General features: G+C 35.1%; 1 protein-coding gene across 5 annotated transcripts in view; it reads right to left on the reverse strand.

Annotated features, from left to right (window-relative positions):
• Sclt1 (sodium channel and clathrin linker 1) overlaps positions 1-17,561 on the reverse strand; it is a 183,094-nt gene extending 165,533 nt beyond the window's left edge. For all 5 annotated transcript variants that reach the window (XR_010051460.1, XM_063260768.1, XM_013140782.3 and 2 more), the window contains exons 1-2: positions 17,011-17,561; positions 9,006-9,073 (exon numbers count right to left, since the gene is read on the reverse strand). Coding sequence is in view for 4 of the 5 variants with exons in the window: in XM_063260768.1 (XP_063116838.1) it covers positions 9,006-9,073; positions 17,011-17,044 (102 nt within the window). In the remaining variant the exon portion in view is untranslated. The remainder of the gene's footprint in view (positions 1-9,005; positions 9,074-17,010) is intronic.
• Positions 17,562-17,584: the final 23 nt, after the last annotated feature.

The following is a 17,584-nucleotide window of genomic DNA, read 5'->3' on the forward strand; positions in this document are numbered from 1 at the left end:
CTGTTTTCCTGATGTGGGAACTCAGTGCAGTAAATTTTCCTCAGGGGATAGCTTTCATTGTATCCCACAGATTCCTGTGAGTTGTAATTGTCTTTTCATATTCTTGTAGGTATTGTTTAATTTCTTCTTTAATTTTCCCTGTGACCCACTTATTACTCAAAAGTGTGTTATTCAGTTTCCATGTGTTTGTGGGATTTATGCAGTATCTTTTATCATTAATTTCTAATTTCAAAGCACTATGATCCGATAACATGCAAGGGATAATTTCAACTCTTTTGTATTTATTTAAATATGTTCTGTGAGCTAATATATGGTTCGGTGAGCTATTTTAGAGAATGACCCATGTACTGCTGAGAAGAATGTGTATTCTGATGTTGTTGGATGGAACACTCTGTATATGTCTATCAAGTCCATTTGTTCACATGTGTGATTCAATTCTGTTATTTCTTTGCTGATTTTCTGTCTGATTGATCTGTCCCTTGGTGTCAATGGTGTGTTAGGTCTCCTGTTACAATTATGTTACTGACAATTTGATTTTTCATTTCTGTTAATACTTGTTTTATATAATGGGGTGCTCTGGAATTTGGTGCATATATATTTAAGATAGTTATCTCTTCCTCTTTAAGTTTTCCCCTAACCAGACCTTCTTTGTCTCTTTTGATCATTACTGGTTTAAAGTTCACCTTGTCTTCAAACAGAATGGCTACTCCTGCTTTTTTGGCAGGGGGAGGGGATTCCACTTGCGTGAAGTATTATTTTCTATCCTTTGACTTTCAGTCTGTGAGTATCCTTTTGGGTTAGATGGGTTTCTTGTAGACAGCATATGGTTGGATGTTATTTCTTGATACATTCTGCCAGTCTGTTTCTTTTGATTGGTGCATTGAGACCATTTACATTAATGGTTATAACTGTTATGTTGGTTTATTGTTGACATTCTATCTTTCTGCTGTTACATCTTTTTCTGTTCTGTTTACTTATCTGCTGTGCTTAGTGGTTTTTTCCTTTGTGTATCTAAACTGTCTCTCAATATTTTATGCAGGGTTAGCTTGGTGTTCGTGAAGTTCTTCAGCTGTTCTTTGTCATGGAAGTATCTTATTTCACCATCGATTTTGAAAGAGAGTTTTTCAGGGTACCTCAGTCTAGGTTGGAAATCATTTTGCTTTAGGATCTGGAATACTTCACTCTATGCTCTTCTTGACTTTATTGTTTGTGCTGAGAAGTCTGCTGTGATTCTGATAGGTTTTCCTTTATAAGTGATCTGTCTTTTCTCTCTGACAGGTTTTAATAATCTATTCTTGTGTTGGATTTCTGGGATGGTAACTATTACATGTCTGGATGTAGTTTTATTTTGGTTATGACTATTTGGAGTTCTATATGCTTCACTGAACCTGATGTCAGTTTCTGATCTCATGCTTGGGAAATTTTCAGCTATTACTTCTCTAAATATCCTCTTGATGTCCTTTATGTTGTCCCCTTCTTTTTCATTAATCCCTATCAATCTTATGCTGTTTTTCTTTGCGTCATCTTGCAGTTGTTGAATTATTTCCTGATTCTTTGTTATTTTTAAAAGATCTTTCTTTTCCTGTTCACTAGTTGCAATCCTATCTTGAAGGTCTGAAATTCTATCTTCACTTTCATTGAGGTGGTTTTTACAGCTTTCAGTGGAATTTTTGATTTCCTGTATATCTCTGTGCATCTGCTCTATGTATTGTTTGTTTCTTATATTGCTCTTCTAAGGATTCTATCTTTTTGTTTAGTTTCTCCAATTTTTGAACTGTGTTTTCTTTAGATATGTTCAGCATGTCTTTCATTTCTTTTATCATTTCTTCTTTCACCTGGGAGATTATTTCTAGTTTGAATTCCTTTAAAGCTTCCCGAGTTGCTTGTTTATTTCAGTGGCTATTATGTCTGATATTTGAGGCGTATGGCATATATTTTCTTCTATATACAGCGCTCCTAAGGTTACTTTGGATGGTCTAGAGGTTTGAGATTGTAATTTGGTCTTTCGTTTTGTCATTTTCATAATTTCTGTGTTTCAAGTGTTTCGAGTGTTATTCTAAGGCTTCTTTAGGGTCTGCTGGAAATCCTCTACTATGCCCTCAGCTCCTGGAACTCTGGCACCCAGTTCTGCCAGGCCGCTGGGCCTCTGGAACCAGTGTCGTTCGCCTGCTTGCTTAGAACTCTACAGTCCTCCAAGAACAGCCGGGAACGGTGAGGCAGATGCAGGCACCCCATACCTGCCGAGCTGTACCAGTGCATCTGGAAGCCGCACGAGGCTCCCAAACAAGCTGGACTCGGAAGAAAGTGCGTGGGGCACTCACCCCAGGATGCCGGGCCTCTGGAACCGGTGGCGCTGGCCTGCTTGCTTAGAACTCCACAGACCTCCAAGCACAGCCAGGAACGTGGAGGCAGATGCAGGTGCCCCAGACCTGCCAAGATGTACCTACCATTTAAATTTTAATCATCATTCTTCAAGGTAAAACACAGAAGCACTGCACTAAATTCAGTAATAATACAAGCCTCCTGAAAATCACTATTAAAATTCAGCATCAATATCATACTAAAAGTTCAACCAATATAAACACAATGTGTTATTAGTATGTTTTTCTTTAAAGACAAAAGAAATTAACGTTTTTAAATAACACCTCAGTCTTCGGGTTTAATTGCAGTGTTGGTACGTTGTGATAAGTAAGTGGATTTGGGCTTGCGGTTCAGCATTTGGTCTCTAAAAGGTTTGCTATCACTGATTTTGACCCTTGTGAATAATGGTGCAATGAACAAAAACATACATTTCATTTGGAAACAAAGCCAGAAGTGGGACTGCGGATCAAAGGACAGCCCAACTTTTAAGACTTTTAGAAGTCTCTATATTGTTTCCATAATGTTGGCTACAGCAACTTACATTCCCAACAATGTACAACAGCTCTATTTTCCCCATGTCCACAAATACATGTAATTCATTTTTTTGATAATAGCTATCCCACTGTTAGAATATGGTCTCTCATGACACAGTAGATCACTGAGGATTTATATTTCCCCAATGACTAGTGATATTCATATAACTGTTAATTGCATCTATGTCTTCTTTGGGAAAGAAAATGTCTAAATGTCTACTAAGGTCCTTTATCTATTTTTAATTGGGTTATTATTACTTAGCTATATGAGCTATTAATATATTCTGGACATTAACTTGTCATAGACATATAGTTGAAAATGTAGATGAAAATATAGATAGCGTGTTATTTATATTAAACTCAATATGTACACAATAGGGTCAAAAACTACAGTGGACGCTGTTGCCATGTGCCATCCATCCATGGAAGGCAGGGATCTTCAGAATGCGAAGCAGCACATCACACTTCAGCAACAGTGTGAAGCTTCAGCTTGCTCAGTGCAGTCAGCAACAGTGAGCAACAGTTGAGGGAAGGTGCGTTTTAAACTATACCATAAATCATAAATCACAAACACATTTCATTGGAGTTGCATGACTATGCTGTTTCAGATACCAGTTTTGTAAGAAATCTCATCACAAGGAAATGAAACTCAGGTCTATGGTTATGATCCAGAGAAAAATGCTTCAGCCTTCTCAGTGGAAATCACCAAACCCTTCTTATGCAAAAAAAAAAAAAAAAAAAAGTCAATCAAGATCAAACATCAAGGTGATGCTGTGGATGTTTTGTGACCTTGATGAAATTGTGCAAACTAAATTTGTTCCCAGAAATACGATGGTAAACTCTGAATATTATAAATGTATATCATTTAACAAATAATGTACATAAAAATGGTCTGAGAAATGGAGGAACGATTTCATCTTTCATAACGATAATGCTCTATGTTTCACACACTGGCACAGCAATTCCTGTCAAAAACAAAAGCTAGTAGGGAAAAGCTAGTAGGGTATATCTAAATCTACCTTAATCATTGTATCTGGTACCATGTGATTTCATACTTTTCCTCAAAGTTAAAATGACCTTCATATTTTGAATTGATTCAGGACATCAAGGGAGTCACAGCACACCTAGGTACTCATGAAAGAGGATATACAGACCTGCTTCAGGAAGAATGATGGGAGAAGTGTGTTCAAAATGAGGAGCAGTATTTTGAGAGTTATTAATAGTAATTTATCTTTTACTGTAAATTAAAAAAAATTTAATGCAGTGCATTTTCTAATCATACCTCACATGGTTCTCTGCCATAACACAGATTGTTTTTTCATTTGTTATTTCCTTTGCTTTATAAAAACTTTTTTTATAGTTCAATATATTTATTGCCAATACCAAGGTCAAGGAGCTTTCTTATTGTTTTCAGGAATCTTATGGTTTCATGTCTGACATTTAAGTATCTAATTTTGAATTATTTCCTTTATGGCATGAGTCCACTTTTACTTTTCTGCATGTGGATATCCAGATTTCGTAACATCATTTAATTAAGGTTATTCTCTACTTCTTATATATTCTTGGCATCTTGGTTGTTGACTAAACACCTGTGAGTTAATTTCTGTGCTGTTTCACCGATCTATGTGTGTATTTTAATGTTGGTATCATACTATTTTGCTTAATACAACTTTGAATGTAATTTGAAATTATGAAGTGTGATGCCTCCAGGTCTACTATTCCTCAGGGTTATTCTAGCTATGCAGAGTCTTTTTAGGATTGTTTTTTTCTACATCTAGGAAAATGCCATTGGAATTTTCATATATTGTAGATTGCTCTGAACTTGTAGATGGATTTGAGTAGCATGGACATATTAACAATACTAAGTGTGGTAATCTGTGAACGGAGGGTATTTTTCATTTACATCATAAAGTTCTTTCACTGTTAACTTATAGTTTTAATGTCTTACAGTTTTCCCTTCAATACATTTTCCCAAAGAATTTTATTCTTTTTGATACTATTGTAAATAAAGTTGTTTTATTTCTTTCTTAGATAGTTCACTGTCAGTGAATAAAAATGCCACTGATTTAATGTGAATTTGACATCTTGCAATTTTACCAAAATTATTTATTTCTTCTTACAGTTTTTAGGTTTTTCTATATACAAGATCATGGTTTGGCAAACAAAGTATTAACATCTTCATTTCAAATACGGATACCATTTGTTCGTTCTTCTTGCCCAATACTTCCTCTAAAACTTCCAGTAATATAACTGGTAGAAGTGACAATTGTGGGAATTCTTGCCTTTTTTCTGCTTCCACCGTTGAGCCTGCTATTTGCTGAGAGACTGTCATCCTATGGTCTTTATGACGTTGAGACACATTCTTTCTGAAAGTGATTTGTTGGAGAATCTACCATGAAACAATGTTAACAACTGTCAAATGCTTTTTCTCTTCTCTACTAAGATGATGATTTTTAGCATTCATTCTGTTAATGTGCTGTATCACAATTATCAATCTGCATTCTAGAGATAAATCTCCTTTGATGATATAAAAGGTGTATGAACCTTTTAATGTACTGCTGAATTATTTTCATTAATATTTTTTGCCTATATTCACTAGAAATTGGCATGAAATTTTCTTGTCTTATACTGTCCTTAAGAGACATTTGGTATCAGAGTAGTACTGGGTTTCAAAAATTTGTTGTATGTAATCCCAGCACACTGAGAGGCTAGGGAAAAGGATCATAAATTGCAGCTTAGTCTGCGCAACTTTGTAAGATCTTGTCCTCAAAATTAGGGAAAGAAGTGTGCTGGGGATAGACCTCAGTGTGAAGGTCCTGGATTCAGGCCCTAGTCCCACTAGAGAAAAAGAAAAAAAAAAAAAAAAAAACAAACAGAAGGAAGGAGGAAAGTAAGAAGTTAGACTGCAAGTGTTCCATCCTCTTCGGTGTTTGGAAGAGCCTAGACAGGCTGAGATCTATTATGAAGAATGCTGCAAGTGTGCTTGAGAACAATGTGTGGCAGTGACTGGTGGTTCCATGTACATGCGTTAAGCCACTTGGTCTGAAGCACAGTTCTGTTCCTTGTTCCCTGCTGACTTTCTGTCTAGATGGTCTGTCCTTTATCCCTGCATACAGCTCTCATTTTCTTACCCTCTTAGCGTCTCATCCTGTTGGTGCATTTGAGTTTGTCCTGCCACTTCTACTTTTATCTCCTCATCAAATTCTTTTGAAATTCTATTTAATCTTCAGAGTCCATCAGATAAGTTACATTCTTGAGAAATTTTTCCCAGTTGTTCCAAGTTTATTTCTTTTGTAACCCTTAATACACATATTTGCTTCTTAATGTTTTTAAGGTACAAATGGTATGCCTTTTGCTTGACTGTCTAATATTTATCTGCCCACATATTTTTAGTATTTTTTATGTTCCTATAATATAATTTGTCTGCACTAAATCATCTGACACAATTTCTTGTATAAAGGTAGTACTCAGTAAATATCAAAAAACAATTCTCAGATAAAATGGTTAAAAATTAAACAATACAATCCTAAAACAGAACAACTAAAAAGAAATCATTAAATTTATAATTTCTGAGAATAAACATAGAAGTCAAACAATAGATAACCAGATCTTTGGAAAAATAAAATGCAAACTTGGTAATGCCTTCCCATTTTCTAGGGAAACGTAAGCAAAAAAAGCTCCACTGCTTAATAAGTCAAGATATGGCTGAAAAAATTAAGTTGGAAGAATGAGACTGAAATGGACTCTGAAAGTATTTATAAATACCCTTTTTATATTCTCTAAATATTGACAGATGACACAAAATGAAGAAAGATTTATAGATTTTTATATACTTCAAGTCATAAAAATATCTGGTCCTGTACAATTAACATTATATATTTATCTCTGATGTTAAGATGATTCTCTAAGCTGATTGTTGTACCACACACATGCACACACACACACACACACAAGTCAAAAAAATGGGTTGTAGTTAGTAAATTTCCTAAATACTTGGTATGACTAGCAATATTATATGCTAAGTATTCCAATTAAAATTGTAAATTTTTAGTTTTGCTTCCTGCTCTAGTCAGCACTGTCTATCAAATAGGCAAATAGCACCTTCTCCATCTTTTGAAAGAAAATGTAGGCTACCATTGTGTAAAGACGTTTCTGCATACAGGTTTCAGCAAATAGCTTAAGCCTTTCACTCACATCCTGAAGAGACTGGTTTTCATTATTTATCAGTACAAGCTGATATACAGCACAACAAATTTCTACACTCTTTCAGGAGGACTCTGAAAAACAGTGTTTTGATATCCTAATAACATGGGATGGTATAAAATCAAGGATTTACCTGCATTACTTATCAGGCATACAGTTTAGAATTATATCAATCAATAGCAACAAGATATATGACTACTGAAATCTAATTCAGTCTTTTGAAATAAAAATGAAAAATTCACCTCCTCAGTTGTATCAGCCTAATTTCAAATGCTCAAAGACTTCTTGTGACTAGTGGCTATCATACTGGACAGTGTAGAATTATACACAGGTATCACCAGAGAAAGTCCTCTTGGACAGAAATGGTCTACAAAGCTAGCAATCTGATTCAACTCAAACAGTACAGCAATAGCTACATTTTGTCTATTGAGTCTCATATTACTTTTCAATGCAATTTTAATATAATAATTATTTGTTCACAGTTGGAACCAACTCCTACTCATTGCAAAAGACATGTCAGATTCTTTTCTGCCTAAGGCATCTCAGACCATTCTTTGGCTCATTTTTCACTTTCTGTCCCAGTTTGAAAGGTCTTCTCTGATCCTCTTCCAAAAACCAGTCTCTGTCATAACACTACCACCATCTCACAAGACTGTTTTTTCCCTTTGTAGGACTTTTTAATTTTAATTACTTAATTTTCCTACTTGTTCCATTGTCTTCCCTTTTCGTCACTCTGTCTTCTGAGTTTGTCTAACACAGTCATGTACTCAAAATTCATTAAAGTGAACAAATTAATATTTTTTGAATGAGTGAATGTCTTTCCTCTCCAGAACTACTCATCTGCCTTTTGCATTGTGTTTTGTATTTATTCATTCCTTTTGAAGGGTTGCTGAGTTACTGCTGTGTTACTGGTAAAACTATTTTTCATAATCAAGTCAGCCATAGCTGCCAACAGATACACTACAACACTACACCCAGAGATATTTTGAGGCTTCAAAAAAATCATTCTTTTATTTCAATCTTTCCTTCAGACCTAGTCATTAGAAGCAAAAGGCATAAGAAAACAAGAAAAACTTAGAGGCTGTTAAACTATGATTACAATTCTTAGATCAGTATTAAAAGGTGACTTAAGGAAAATAATCACTGTAATAATCACAGTGAATAGTGGAGGGTAGCTACAAGACCCTGTGGACTCTGAGTCATGTTTGGAAATCAAAACACAAAGTAATAGGCTAATATTAATTATACACTAAAGACAGTATCTATAATAAGCATACTCTAGCCAACAATAAATCAGTCTTTTTAAACACTTCAAAAATTATATCCTCATTTTTATTCTCTAAGAATTTCTAATCACAAGATTCAATTATGCAAAAGCAAACCACTCCTTATTTCTTCAGTAAAGAGTCATAAATATTCTAGAAGACATCATTTTTCTTTTAATATTTGATAATGCAGGGCCCATCAATAAGTACATCTTGTTGGTTAAAAAAATTTTTAATCCAATATTGAAATATTAAAATAATGCCATATATTATTTACTATTGGAGTTACTTTTATGCTTCTGTCATAATTTATGAGAATTGAGAGTTACAGCATGTAAGCAAATGTATCCTGAGAAACAATTTTAAGAGTTTTCAAAACTTGAATGTATTCTTATATTAGGACTCAGACATTTCAGCATCACATATATCAGTTCCAAATCTGGGGGTAAAAAAGCAATTTCTGTGGGCCAAGAATTTACTTTCATTAAGCAAAAACAAGTTTCACTTATATAACAATCAATGTGGTAAGCAAAATTTCAAAGTATTAAGAGCAACTTCACATGAGAATTTCATACTGATGTACACATTCTGTACTTACAACTAAATCTAAATTGAGTTGTTAGAATTTAATCACTTTACATACCTTCATAGATGAATATTTGGAAAAATTTCCCATTTGGTACTGCCTAATAACTTCATTTAGTCTTTGATCTGAAACAACAGGGAAAAATCAATTAAAGTTCATTATGCAATGCTTAATTTTAAAAACTAGAAAACAGTAATTATTTGACATATGAAAAAATATTTAATCCCTACTGGTTCTCTAAATAAGATAGATCATCAATTTCAACATATCAGTTCAGAATTTAAATTAGAACTTTCAACACCTAAGCCAACTATTTTCCATGGGAAAAAATAGCTACAGAAACAGATTTTTATGATTTTCTAATTCCCGACACTAGGATTGAAAAGACAAACTGCAGTCATATTCTTTTGAATTCTTAAAATCTGCTGAAAGTCTTTTAGGACAACCCTCTGCTTTGAAGACTTACTGTAGGACCAAAACCCCAACTTAAACAGAAGTGGCATGAGAATGAAACCAAAAGCTCCCCATAAATGTAAAGCCATGTATTTATTTACACCAAGAAACAAAGCAAGACACAGTGCCCAGCAAATGTTCAATCGCATATTCTTAAGATCATATAGAACATTTAAAATGAATTATCTGCTGGCAACAGAGCAAGTTTCAACAACTTTCAAAGGACACAAGACAGAAAGACAATAACACAATTAGTCTAGAATCCAGACACTCCAAAATAAAAAGAAAATCTTCCAGGCATATGGAACTTAAGAAATCACTCTTAAATGACCCATGAGTCTTAGGAGGAATTGCAAAATAAATGTAAGAATATTTTGAATTAAATAATAACAAAAATGGAATATACTTTAAAACTGGCTGATAGAGAAACCTACAGTTTTAATTGCATATATACACTCCCAAGATGTTTGGGATCAGAAGTATTCTAGATCTGCATTTTTTCAGATTTTAACATGTTTGTACAGACTTTACCTGCTGACCATCTCTAGTATGAAAATCCAAAATTCTATAGTATCCCCAAAATCCATCAAGTCAGCCCTGAAAAACATTTGGATTCTGGAAAATTTTAGATTTTGGATTTTTGTATTAGGAATGCTCAACCTGTACTAGAAAAGAAGTCTGAAGCTACAAATCCATTCCAAAAAGTAGAACATACATTTCAGTGTATAACAATTTGGACAATAAATGGAAGGTTTGCTTGAAGATGGTGTCGAAAGCTGAATGACACACCTGATCCAGTTGTGCTATTTACAACTTGAACATGGAATTTGAAACAAGTGTGACAGCCACCATTACAGGATTCACTTCCCTAGAAACCCACTCATTTTGCATTGCATGCCAGCAAACAAACAGTAGATTAAACCCAAAGCAAGTGCAGTAAGAAATAATAAGAAAATAAATAGAAAATAAACCCACAAAAAAGAACCAGAATATAATAATCTGGAAAGTTATTTTTTTTAACCTTGAAAAGCAAAACAGAAAAAAAGGGTAGAAATAATACAAAACTTCAAAAGAAATAACAGTAAGAAACTACACTAGTTAATATATTATATATTGTTATCTTAGAAGTAGTTGTTCAGATTACAAAATCCACATTTGCAAATATCGTATTGTCTCTGCAGTGTAAAAAATAAATAATAAAAAAACTGAAAGAGTAATAAGATCCAAAATGTCCAATAGATATTGCAATAATGAAAGGAAAAGAAAGTGTTCAAAAGCAAATAACAACTTGTGGGTATACACAAATAACTGTATGTATGTTTAAGTGTTCAACATAGATAACCATACTACTAATTCTCTGTTAGTTCATGAAAAGGAATAGTTTGTGCTGTCATTGTTTGATTGTCAAAAATTATTTTTTAAAAAGCATTTGGTGAAATTTGAGACATATTCATGATAAATTTAGCAAGGTAGAATGGAAGGAACCTTCTTTAATATAATACTGGATGCCAGGAAAAAAAATACTTAACAAACACTATACTTAAGGGTAGTGTGTTGAAAACATTCCCTTAGAAACTGAGAAGAGGAGGATAAATTCTCACAAATTGACTTAACACTCCACAAGAGGTCTAAGGTCTAAGTTATAACACAATAAATTTAAAAAATGAAAGGTACAAAAGTCAAAAAGAAAAAAAAACTGTCATTATTCATAGGTATGAGTATGAGTAGGGTTAATCCAAAATAGACAGACAAATTCTTAAAATCAATAATTAAAGTCAGGAAGATTTTTGACAATGTACAAACATTAACTATACACCTGTATAGTGACAATATAGTTAGATATCATTTATAGTGATATAAAAATGGTAACACCTAGGAATAAATCTAACCAAAGAAGAGTAAAATTCCTACACACAAAAAAAAATCATGAAACATTCGGGAAAGAAACAAAGCCTCTAAATAAATGGAGAGAATATACTCATGGTTTAGAGAAGTGAGTATTATAAAGTCATCCATTTTGCCCATATTGATTTACATATTTAATATGATCCAAATTACTATGTAGAAATTGACAAGATGATTCTAAAATATAGACAGAAATGCAAGGTAAACAGCCAAGACACATACACACACACACACACACACATTCATGCCCACATTTTGAATGCATTCACCACTGGATCAAAAATATTTCAAATTTTATTTCCAAAATGCACGAATAAAACAGGTCTACAATACTGTGTTTCTTTCTTAAAAATACATTTGTTCAGTAGTAGTTTATGTAGATGACATAACTAGACATCCTGGTGTTCAAATTCTGGGTTCAGACCCTTATTAGCTTTGAGTTAACCTCAAATTTGTGATGATACTTATCAAGAGGATTGAGATATAGGTATCGAACAGCTATACACAAAAATAACCATAAAAAACAAATGAACCAACTGATCTTAGGATGAGGCAGTACTGGGCATATACAGTAGAAAAACAGGACACAAGAATATTAAGGTTACCTTAAGATAGCAAATGAACTAATAGATAACAGTCACAACCTGTGTAAAAAAAATAGTAAAAACAAACCAGGAGTTAAGAATAAAGGTTGTATTGGTCAATGTCCTATCAATAGGACAAAATGCCCAAACCTACAGATTAAAGGAGGGAAGGTTTATTTTGACTCACATTTTAGAGGATTCAGTTCATGGTTGTTTGGCTACAAAGCAGAAATGGCATGCCAGAGGAGCATGGTAGCAAAGAGCTGGTCAGCCCATGGCAGCTGGAAAGCAGAGTGAGAGCAACTGGGAAAGGGTGGAGCCAGGGACAAGAATATACTCCTCCAGGTCACGTGTCCTCTGATCCTCTTCCAACCACCCTCTTAACAAAGCACTGGACCATGAACTCATCAATGGATGAATCCAGTGATGAGTACAATACACCCTTGAGCCAATCATCTTTCAAATGCCCCACATCTGAACACATAAGACTTCTAGAGGACATTTTAGATCTAAACCATAACAATGATCTTGGTGAGGTCAAAGAATAATTGCAACTGGAATGAAATAAGATTTCAAAAGCAGGATAATTGAGTATGACTTTTTCTTATGCTCAAGAATAAATAACTAAGACTACTTTACTGTATGATGCAAACAAAAAACAAACAAACAATGAATGAATAGTATGCAAGACATCAAATATCAGATAATGATGATTAGAGATGTGAGTGCCGGGGCTGGAGATTTAGCTCAGCGGCATAAGCGCCTGCCTTGCAAGCAGGCAGTCGTGAGTTCGATCCCTGGTACCGATAAAAACGAAAAAGACAAAAAAAAAAAAAAAAAAGAGATGTGAGTGCCTTGAATGCCCCTGCTGAATGACCTGATCAATATTCCAGACCATAGCACAGGGAAAGGAAAAGCTGGCTGAGACCATCAGACTCACTGAAAAAAGGAGATGGAGCTGAAAAGTGGTGGAGACTAAATGAATGAGAATTGATAGGACAAAGTACAGGTTGAAGATCTCTTACCCAGAATGCTTCGGACCAGAAATGTTTCTGATTTCAGCATTTTCTGGATTTTGAAACACCTACTTAAATAGACTTGTTGAACATCCTAATCTGAGAATCTGAATATGCTAACCCAAACCCTAACCCTAACTGTGTAAGTTTTTAAGTACCATGTCAGCACTCAAACTTTTGCCTTTCCAACATTTTGAATTTACATATTTTTGGAATAGGAATACTCAATATGTATAGGAGAGCAGGCTGCATAGAGGTCTGCAAAGATTATTCCTCCAGTATATAACCAAGTAGTGAATAACTCTTTATCTCTTAAAGAATTTGGATTGTTAGTTTAAAAAATTTCCACAAAAAACTCCCGGTACACTTGGCTTCACTGTGCATTCTACCAAATATTTATGGAAGAAATAATACCAACTCTATACAGACTCTTGCAAATGATTAAAAAGGAAAAAATGTTTTCTAAGGAATTCTAAGACGTTGACATTGCCTAATACCAAATCAGATAAGTCTAGAATTTTAAAAAGTCATTTAAATTTTAAGAAAATATTTTAAAAACCAAATATAAAAATGTAGAAAAATGAAAGTATATCATGATGGAGTCTGTCCCAGAAAGAAAAGGTAGAATTAAAATTCAAAAATGTCTGAGTATAATTTATCCTATTAAAAACCTACAAAAAAATCTGGCATTTCAACAGATGTTGGAAAAGCACTAGATTTAAAAATACGATATCCATTTTGACAAAAACTCTCAGCAAACCAGGAAAAAGAAATGAACCTTGACCTGACAGAATATGTATGGAAAATATATACATGTTTGATTTCAGTATCACATTTAGTTCCAAAAGATAAATGTTTTCTCCCTAAGAACAGAAACAAGATAGGATGTCTATTTCTCCTATTATTTCTACTCAACACAGTATTGGGAATTCTAGCTAGTGCGCTAAAGCAAGAAGAAAAAATGAAAAGCATCCAAATTAGAAAGAACTAAAATGATATTTTTTCAGATGACCAGACCATGTATGTAAAAAACCTAATAGACCACTAAAAAACTATTGCAACTAATAAGTTTAACAAAGTAGCAGCTTATACTAGGCAAGGAATATATTTCTATTTATTAGCAATCAAAAGTCAGAAACTGAAACTAAAAGAATTACACCATATGTAACAGTATCATAAACTTCAATACATAAATCTGACAGAAGATGTGTAAAATCTACATGCTAAAAACTACAAAACGCTGCTGCTGAGATAAATTAAAGAAGAGATATATTGGTCAGAGGGCTAATACCATTAAAATATGAATTCCACACAGATTGATCCTTAAATTCAATACAATGTTTGTCCAAATCCTAGCTTCCTTTTTTAAAAAAAGAAATTGAAAAGCTCATTATAAAATCTATACAGATCCACAAAGTACTTAAGATAGTCAAACAGTTGTAAGAGAGAACAAATCTAAAGGTTATCCTTTAACATTAATATTTACTACAAAGCTGTAATACATAAGGTAGTGGTGTATTAGTGCCTATATACAAACAGATAAACAAAACAGAATAGAGTTCAGAAATTGACACACACAGACAACTGAATTTTAGCAAACGTGTAAAAGTAATCCAATTGAGAAAAGATAGTCTTTCAATTGGGCATCTATATGCAAAAAGTGAGCCTAAAGTCTTACATCATAAAATTGTACTATATGAACAGCACATCTAAATGTAAAACTTAAACAAAACTTCTAGAACAGAAGAAAATCTCACAATTGTGGATGAGCCAAAAACTTCCCGGATATGACACTTGACCCACAGATTCATCAAAGTGAAAATCATAAAAGAACAAAACTTGAATCTACTCTATAAAAGACACTTGAGAACATGAAAAGAAAAAATAAGTACATCAGTACTCATGCCTACAGGAATGAATACTTTCTTCCCAGATTTATATACAAGATTCTCCTAAGTCAGGTCTCTAAAGAGATCTCCCTATCGTATCTCCTTTCCCAAATGGAGGTGGAAATAAAAAACACACTGCAAATATATCAGAAGTTTATTTCACCATAAATCTGGTTGGGTCTTTGTAGAGGGGCCAACAGTAATTATCAGAGGTAAAATCATGTAGAGTTGCCAGTTGAGAAATATTAAAATAAATACAATGTTTTGAGCTAGGCTAACAAATCCAAATGGAAAGATTAAAAAGAAGTGATCAAGATCAACAAAAGTCAATGCAGAGAAGGGCAGAGGCAGGCAGGAGGACGAATGTCACCTATCTAAATCTGAGCTGGTATTTCAATATACCATCTGAGCTGGATAGAAGTCCCACTTAAAGGAAAAAAGAAGGAGGTCACAGCTACACAACACTCCTCCTTACCACTTATGGCAAACTCTACCATGCCATGCTCCAATTTTCAGGAAAATACAGTTATCTCAAGCTTTTGAACCTTGCTGCTTCTCTCTCTCTTCCTTTTGCCTGACATGTCCTATTTCCACTTTACATGTCTTTTGACATTTTCCAAGAAATTTACATTACTTTGCTTCAATAGTCTTACTTGGTTTCCTCTATTACTTAGACCTCAATTATATCCCAGAGTTCTCTCTTCTGAAATTCATTCTTTCTAAAACTCTGGTACCCTCCTCACCCTAGCCAACCTCCTTATCATGCAATTCCTGTCTTGCATCATTAGATGGTGGATCCTATGGCAAAGTTATTCTCCCTCCAAAGAAATGATGCTGATGTTACCACACACACACACACACAAACCATGTACCTAATATGTCCTAGACACCACACTAAGGTCCTTACTGCATCTCATTTAAATCTCACAACTCCATGAGCACCTTTATATTCACTTCATAAATGAGAAAACTGAGGCATATAGAAAACAACTGTCCAAAGCAAAGAACTGGAAAGGCAGACACAGGCTGCATGCCCACATAGACTAATCTACAGGTCTACAGGTTTACTTAACCACTGGTCTACAAAGCTTCCAGAATAGACCATATCACTCCCTATCACTCAAGTCAAAACCTTCCTCTTTCTTTCAAATCTCCTGACCTGCAATCTAGCTGCACTCACCTTAGTTCACTTCATTCATGGATGATGACAGTTGTTACCTAACTGCCCTGTGCAACAATGCATGTTCCTCCCAACAGTCAAATCTTTCCAAATTACAATTTGATCATGATAATCCCAAGTGAATCCTTTATGGTGTTTCCTATAATTTCTGCAATGTTCCAAACTCCTTAGCTCAAAGAAGACAAGGCCTGTCACCCTCTAACCCCACTCAACCCCTCCAGTACCTCTTGTCATGTCCCTATATAAGCCTCCATACTACATTCTAGTCGATCCGGCTACAAGGCTTTAAACAAAGCATATTTCTTATCCTTTTAATGTTGTAAATAAATACTGTTCTACTTAGGATATCTAAACGGTTCTTTACATAGTAAATTCATACTGACTTCAACTTTCAACCCAGAAGGCATTTTCCTTGACCACAGTTTAAATAGTAAAGCTGTAAGAGTCCATATTTGTTTAGCACAATATATCAAGACACTATTGTAAATCCTTACGTTTTAACTTTTAATAATTCAACAACCCTATGAGGAAAGTTTAGCAGTTGGTGTCACTTCAGAGTATTTACAGTATTTACATATTTCCTTTCCCAAATTCTTGAAGGATAAGATTTCATCTCTGCAGCAGCTAGTCTTATATAGTGCTTGGCACATAACAGAAATGAGAGCAACTCAGTAAACATCTTTTAAACAAATGGCCAGAGCTGTGCCCCTAGGTTCTGAACAGTAGACTTGGAAACTCCTCCTGGCCATTAGCCCTCTAATTTCTTCAGAGTACAAGCAGATAATAACAAACATGTTCAGTGTCTAGCAGAGTCCCATGAAAGCTTACAAAAACCTAGTCATTTACCAAACGTTTCTGCTTGAGTACAGGCATACCTTCGTACACATCAACGAGCTTTTAACGCAGCTAACTTCTGCTAAGTTTTTACAGATTTCCAAACTGTGTTCTGAAAGGCATTCAAAACACATTCGCTGGTTAAAGACGACGACATCAAACCTTATGCACGAATTCTTAATAAAGAAATATGGAGCTTACTTTGGTCTCTCAGAAAGTCGATTTCTGTGGCCATTTCGATATAATTTTTGTTTGGAGGTTTCTCCACCTTTCTCTTTCCTCTAAAAGAACAGAGCTCGATGTGCGGGAAAACAAAAAAACTAAGCAACACTCCGAGGTTGTCAAGCAGCGGTTCAGCCGCGGTGTAATCAGCATCCCCCTCACGCAGCGTCGCAGTCCTGCCGCGCTTCCCTCTCCCAGGCGAGTACCTGGCCCGAGGAGGAGACTTCAGATTTTAGAACTCGCCGGGACGCGGCAAGTGAATTCGGTTCCACGTTCAACCGAATGCCACCGGATGAGAAGGGGACGAGGGTGGATGGAGATGTTCCGTGGTTCCTCCGGGGTCTTGGCGGGCCACCTATGTGAGCGCAGAGGGAGCTGAAAGGAGGGCAGTCCGATGGCGAAGTCCGCTGAGGAGCTGGAGGGGCGACGAGAGGACCGCGGGGAAGCCTTGGGCCAGCAGCGGAAGTCCACTCGGCCCGCCCTGCGACTTTGAAACCGGTGCCCCAGACCGCTCCTTGGAGACGGTGACGCCGACTTCGTCATCACGCGAGCG

The sequence above is a fragment of the Cavia porcellus genome, unplaced genomic scaffold (genome assembly GCF_034190915.1).
Source record: "Cavia porcellus strain 051 isolate PalLab524CR breed Dunkin Hartley unplaced genomic scaffold, mCavPor4.1 scaffold_14, whole genome shotgun sequence".
Lineage (NCBI taxonomy): Eukaryota > Metazoa > Chordata > Mammalia > Rodentia > Caviidae > Cavia > Cavia porcellus.